The 6,178-nt window shown below is 36.1% G+C and overlaps 3 protein-coding genes across 4 annotated transcripts; all 3 read right to left on the bottom strand.

Moving 5' to 3' along the window:
* Positions 1–686: 686 nt before the first annotated feature.
* LOC135791743 (CRISP/Allergen/PR-1-like) lies at positions 687–1,592 on the bottom strand. Its single transcript, XM_065302260.1, has 4 exons — positions 1,460–1,592; positions 1,033–1,388; positions 861–970; positions 687–796 (listed from the first exon to the last, which is right to left on the bottom strand). The coding sequence occupies exons 1-4, from the start codon at positions 1,548–1,550 to the stop codon at positions 757–759; spliced, it is 597 nt and encodes a 198-aa protein (XP_065158332.1). The 5' UTR covers positions 1,551–1,592; the 3' UTR covers positions 687–756.
* Positions 1,593–2,132: 540 nt separating this feature from the next.
* On the bottom strand, positions 2,133–3,047 carry LOC135791745 (venom allergen 3-like). The gene is made up of 4 exons (XM_065302261.1): positions 2,888–3,047; positions 2,473–2,822; positions 2,295–2,410; positions 2,133–2,240 (listed from the first exon to the last, which is right to left on the bottom strand). The coding sequence occupies exons 1-4, from the start codon at positions 2,973–2,975 to the stop codon at positions 2,201–2,203; spliced, it is 594 nt and encodes a 197-aa protein (XP_065158333.1). The 5' UTR covers positions 2,976–3,047; the 3' UTR covers positions 2,133–2,200.
* A 182-nt stretch (positions 3,048–3,229) lies between these two features.
* Positions 3,230–6,178, bottom strand: LOC135791735 (uncharacterized protein KIAA0930 homolog). 2 transcript variants are annotated; one of them, XM_065302241.1, is made up of 6 exons: positions 5,857–6,178; positions 5,210–5,793; positions 4,754–5,153; positions 3,867–4,634; positions 3,658–3,807; positions 3,230–3,605 (listed from the first exon to the last, which is right to left on the bottom strand). In XM_065302241.1, the coding sequence occupies exons 1-6, from the start codon at positions 5,960–5,962 to the stop codon at positions 3,565–3,567; spliced, it is 2,049 nt and encodes a 682-aa protein (XP_065158313.1). In that variant the 5' UTR covers positions 5,963–6,178; the 3' UTR covers positions 3,230–3,564. The 2 variants fall into 2 exon arrangements, with proteins under 2 accessions (XP_065158313.1, XP_065158314.1); XM_065302242.1 differs by lacking the exon at positions 3,867–4,634 and having other exon boundaries at positions 5,857–6,170.

Below are 6,178 nucleotides of genomic sequence, written 5' to 3'. Positions count from 1 at the left end.
GCACGCATGCACTAATGCACTAACGACGAGCGCGAGGACTCGCCCGCTCGCGGTGCGCGCACTTTGCTAGTCGTTCCTAGACGCTACTTATCTACTGTCCCACCAGTGTGCGAATTTTACTCATTTTGCGTTCATTCAGACCTTTCAAAAGAAGATTTATGTAGGTATAATAACTTATTCGAGTCAAAGGTATGTACTTTCTAAGTTTATTATGGCATAAATTTTGATATAATGTATCTTTCTAATGTTTTACTTATGGTAGTGACAATAAGTGTAGTATGCAACTCTTACTTATGTATTTGAAAAATAATGCCAAGCATTGCTTACAGCGCAGTCTAGGTGTGACTTACCACACTAATATAAACGCAGACATCGGTAACTGCAACCATCAACTGTTTTATTTTTATTTTTTGCTTTATTTTTAATCATTTTCTTCAAAATGTTTTAAAATTAAGTAGGTTGACGTTGATTTTTTCTGATTTAAACTTAAATCTCACTTTAATTGATTGTATATTACTTAAATAGTGTTATTAATGTTTGAGTTACAATATAAATGCCGAACATAGGATTACTCAGGCGTTTTAAGGTATTTTGCAATGACAAATCAGTTTCCTCTATTATTGCTTCATATACTGACTGAATAAGTAGTTAATTGTGGGTGTTACACTAAACAAACACTAAAAACATTTTATTTATTTAATTTAATATTTATTATTACTGGAAAACATGTCACAAATAAATTGAATGCAATTTGACCTATGCTCTTTCATAAGGAGTCTCGCCGTGCACGTTGCCACTAAAAGTATTAATATTACTGTATGTATATTGATTGTATACAATTAAACTTATATAATACTTACGCAGGACCGTAGTTACAAGCATACAACCTCGCATAAGGCAACTGCGGTGTTTGCCAATCATAATACGCGCTGAAACTGCATCCAACTACTTTAGTTTTTGCCCAAACAAGCTGCAACACACAAAATTATATGAAATAATTATTTTGGATTTTTCTTATTTTTTATTAATTACTTGACTGTAATGTAGAGCATTTCCAGATGCATTTGAATATCTATAGTTTCTATGTTCATCAAACCAACTCTTCACTGCTTCATGCCAATCCATCGTTGTATTCTGCACAGATGACCAAGAAATGTACAAGTTTTGGCCAACACCAATACTAAAGCGTCTATCCTGTTGTTCTTTGTGTCTTAATTCGCAGGATTTGACTACTTCTTGAGCGCCATAGGCGAGGTTATTGTCATGGGTCAGCATGGGGATGTTTTTGCCACGTGGCTGGCCATTTACTCTGCCGTTTAAGATCATTTTGCGATAGCGATTGTGCTCATTAACTGCTGCTTGATTATCCCAATTATTCATTCCTATGTCTATATAATAAAATATTTTTTTTTAAATTTTGCGACAAAAGTTATTTTTTTTTAAATTTCGTATCACTTACTGTAAATATCTGCACCATTTGGACATTTATATCCATCAGCGAAAACTAGAGCCGAGAGTAACCCTAATACTAACTTAAACTGAACATTCATGGTGAATTCTTTGCAACAACTATTCTGCAACAGTTAAAAATCTTGCTTTTATAGCAAACATCGGAATAACAAGTGCAAATATTAATTATTAGAATGTAGCTTGAGGTAAACCATTTACTGTCTCAAACGGATAGGTAATTACAAAATTATTATTTAAGAAAACAATTAAATTCATGAAGCAAATAGTTATTATTTGCTTATTATACTTAATAAGGGATAATCACTGATTACGGGAAAGATACTGCGCATAAATATTTTTACAAATGTAGCAACTTTGTAAAAAATATATTTATATTCTCAAATTTACAGGAAGTTAAGCAAATCTATTGTATGTTGTATGTCTGTAGTTTATAGACTTTAAAATGGCTGGACCGAATTTTATGAAGCAGACATTATTGCTTAAAGAATACAAAATAATGAAAGTAATAAAAGTTTTTATATGAAGATTCAATCAGAGCTATAGTTATATAATACATAATCAGATGGCGCTAAAATGCGGTTATTTGCCTAAAGTTTACGATAAAACTAATTAATATGGGGTTGAAATGCATTTATTTGCCTAAAATTAACAAAATTAACAAATTTTTCTCAATAAATTTGAATTTATTCGTCAAATTCTCTTCAAATGCATAAATAATTTATATAAATTATTATACTTCTTCATATGGGGCCTCTCCTTGCATATTACCACTAAAAACATAATTATTAATAATTATTACCTACATTTAATTATTTAACACTTACGCTGGACCATAGTTGCAACCATACAACCTAGCATACGGATATTGAGCCATCTGTGGGTCATTATCATAATATGTAATAAAGTAACAGCCAACCAATGTAGTTTTAGCCCAAACCACCTAAACAAAAAATATTTATGTTGTGATAAACTATATGTCAGTTATCGCTATTAGATATTTACTTGAGTGTAATGAAGAGCATTATTAGATATTTCTGGATAATTGTAACCTTCGTTCTCATCAAACCAATCCTTGACAGCTGCTGGCCAATCCGCAGTGGTATTCAAATTCGACGACCACGAAATAAATAAGTTTTGACCAACACTGAAACGTTGATCAGGGCTGATCATATGTTCCATTTTGCAGGTGATGACCACCTCATAAGCGCCATATTCTAGGTCATTGTCGTAATCGAGCATAGGCATTTCCTGAGCTTGTGGTTGACCATCAACTTCACCATCCAGAATCATCTGTCGATAGTGATTGTGTTCAGCTAAGGCCACCGCTTGGTCATCATCTGACATATCTAAAGCTATTTAAAACAAATAATTTAAAAATTGCATAAAACATAACCTAAGTTGATGGTTATGTATTTACCATAAATTTTAGCGCCATCTGGACATTTAGGATCAGCCTGAGCTACCTCAAACAAAGCAACAACCCCTAAAATAAAAACTACATTCATGATTATATTGTTTTAACACAAGAAACAGAACTGCATTGATTTCTCACTAAAACTGTTCCATTTTATACTAAACTTCAGTGTTACAAGAATAGAAAATTATCTTGGAATGCAATTAAAACAAAATATTGCAGCAAAAATAGATTTGTGTTGTTGTTTTCCCGCCGATATCAACAATTGCTCGTTCTGTAACAAATTGCAAACTGCTTGCAACAAAAGAAAAAAGTATGTAATTATTTTAAAATATGTGGTGATGATTAAAATTTCATGAATGTTTATTATTATTTTTGTTTTCACGACATAATTCTTAATGAACAACACATTTTGTATCACTGGTTTCTTTTTTGGTTTTTAGTTATTTTTCTTCTTAAGATTCTCCTCTTTTTCGATCTAATATCCGATAAATTATTATTCGTACAATATATGATTATAAAAAAGACACGAAAACGTAAACATCTCGTCGTTATGTTACCCAATACGCTTGTGCATAAAAATATAATCTTTGAATATTATTTGTTCATCTCAATCTTTTTTGGTAGTTTTGGTATTTCGTTTTTCAAGTTAAAGTTTTCAAGAACGTAGAAAGAAGTTTCTAGAAGGTCAAAATGGGTTCTTCACGATGATCCAAAATATCTAAAACACATAACCTTAAATATTTTTCAACATAACCTCAATTTACAACTACCTTTAGCAATACTCCACCATGGCAAAGTAACATAAGTAAGGAATGCATTAAGTGGTACCGATTGAGCACGTTTGTTCTCCTTCCAGAAGTGGAATGTCTGCGTGAAGCCCCGCATAGTCCATAAGGGGTTGTAAGCACCGTCGTCTAACTCTGAAATGAGAAATTCCGTGATTATTGATTAATCCCACGCGCATTAAACTTTCATCTACCATGATTGGCACGTTTCGGAATATCACACCAATAATAGATGTGTGTTCCATCGGGTGTAACCCGTTTGGGAGGACCTAACGCCCTTTTCGCTGAATTCTTGCGCTTTGGCAGTGTGCAAAAGCCGTAAATTTTACTATTATTACTCGCATTACTATTACCGCTTGCATTTAGCTTATCTAACTTATTATAGTTATCATCTATAAAACTATGATTGTTGCCATTTTTAATACTGGTATGGACAGGCGTCAAGGTTTCATTAATATTCCTTGTACTTCCGCCTTTAATACTCTTATTCTTATTGCAAATTAAATCAGTCTTAGCACGATTAGATATGTTGTACTCTTTGACTTCCTCAACCCGACCAGGAAACTCTTCTCTGCCACGCACTGTAACGTACGGGTTTTCTGTAAAACTAGTTTCTTCATTAACGTCAGAATTCTGCTCGTTGGATAAACTCATTGCTGCATCATCAGCGAATTCAAATTCAGTTAACTTTTTCGGAATGACCTGAGGTGGTTTAACTCGTAACTTTTTCGTCTGCTCCTTGCCAATTTCATAATCAGAACCGTTTAAGATTTTGCTCAGGGCGGGGTTGTTGCACGTGCAGTTACTCTCCATCGGGCCGATGGGCGCACGTTTGGCACACTTCTCAGGGGATTGGCAAGCGCGACGGTTGTAAATCTCAGACAATGCAATCGAATCGCGTTTGCCGCGTCGCCGGAAACAACCGCAGCAGGCTTTCGCTTTCGAAGCAGGACCAGAGACATCTACAACAATCACAAAACACACACAGTATTAAACTCAGAGTGATCATCTACAAGTCTCTCTCTAGTCCTGCTTCATGCTTCAATTTGGGTCTTTACTATTTAAATATTACAATACTTACCATCTCTAAGATCACCGCCTTCAATTTCACTCAGACCATTGTCCATGGAGTCAAGACCTTCACACTCCGAGCGTGATTTGACATCCAGTTTAGTTTTCCATCCGCCACGTACGAAATTATTTATATTGGCGCTCGGATCGCTGAGTCTGCGTTGTTGGCGATAACTGTAGAAATCTTCAGGGTCCTCCTCCCAGTCGGAGTCCCACATATCAGTTGCACAGAAACCCGGTTCGGATGTAGGTGTTTCCACACCTGAACCTTTCGGTTTTGTGACTGCCATTTCAGCGTGACCTTTACCTTGAGGTCCTTTCATGCGTACGAACTCACAGCGTTGAGCGCTTGAAGTCGAAAATAATCCGAAGGTCATTCGTTGTGCCATTTTTGTACTCAAGCTCGATTGCTACACAGATAAAGCCATTTAATGTCTACTATCAAGTTCAATATCAAATTACTTACCCGCGCGTCATAAACCTTTTTCAGAGCATCGTATCTAATAGATCCGAGGAATATAACACCTTGAATGGAGCCAGCACGATCGGCGGCAACCAACTCTACACAGACCATTTCACCATCCCTAACGAGGATATCCTGGAAGACCTCATCAAAGTTATCCACCATGAAGCATATATGCGGATAGGTGATTTCCTCCACTTCACCTTTGGTGTCCATGCGTCTTCTGCTGGGTGATGCGTAGACTTTCTGGGAATGTCTTTTCAGGACTTGTAATTCTTTGGGACTGGTACGAGTGCAAATGGCCAAGGTGAGAGTATACTCAAATTGATGGATAATCAAATTCAGGTAGACGGTTTCCTCCCAGTCGATGTCCGGATCTCCGATAGGTAATTTCCGGCTGTCTTTGCGGAAAACGTCAACTTCTGTTTCGAACTTGGGCAGGTATCGTGGTGAACCCTTGATGTGCTTCTTGCGCACGAAGAAAAGCAGATCATCGCAGTCCATTGTGCTGTCATTTTGGAAAAGAAAATGACGCACGAAGAGATCTGTCCAGTAGGTGGTTCCTTGGAGCATGACAAAGCCAGAATCTACAAGTTATATTTACAAAATTAATAAATATTTTATGCAAAATTAAAAAATATTTAATTTACCATCTTTTAGAAGTTGTCGCATTTCCTTTGTTCGTTGAAAATTGATTTCTTCTAATAGCTGCTCCAACACCGTGGGGGATCGTAGGGCTGGGTTGGAGAATGCCATTTTGTGTTTTACAGAATTAAATGTAGATTTAATACGTTAAATTCACTAATTCCACCATTTTGTTGGCATTTGTGTGTTGGTGTTTGAAGTTTACAGTATGCACTTTTTCATTTCTCCGCGAAAATTCAGGAGATAAATAAACAGCGCGCACCTACGTGAGCGAAGTTGGAATGTTGCGTGGGTGACATTTGCGTGCTGCACGCAGGGGAGTTTCTA

The sequence above is a fragment of the Atheta coriaria genome, unplaced genomic scaffold, assembly GCF_025399875.1.
Source record: "Atheta coriaria isolate IRGN ID8LTWV9N9 unplaced genomic scaffold, Caltech_Dcor_3.1 hic_scaffold_5_pilon, whole genome shotgun sequence".
In the NCBI taxonomy this organism is placed as follows: domain Eukaryota; kingdom Metazoa; phylum Arthropoda; class Insecta; order Coleoptera; family Staphylinidae; genus Dalotia; species Dalotia coriaria.
The sequence above is the reverse complement of the archived record's forward strand: the minus strand, read 5'-3'. Positions and strand labels throughout refer to the sequence as shown.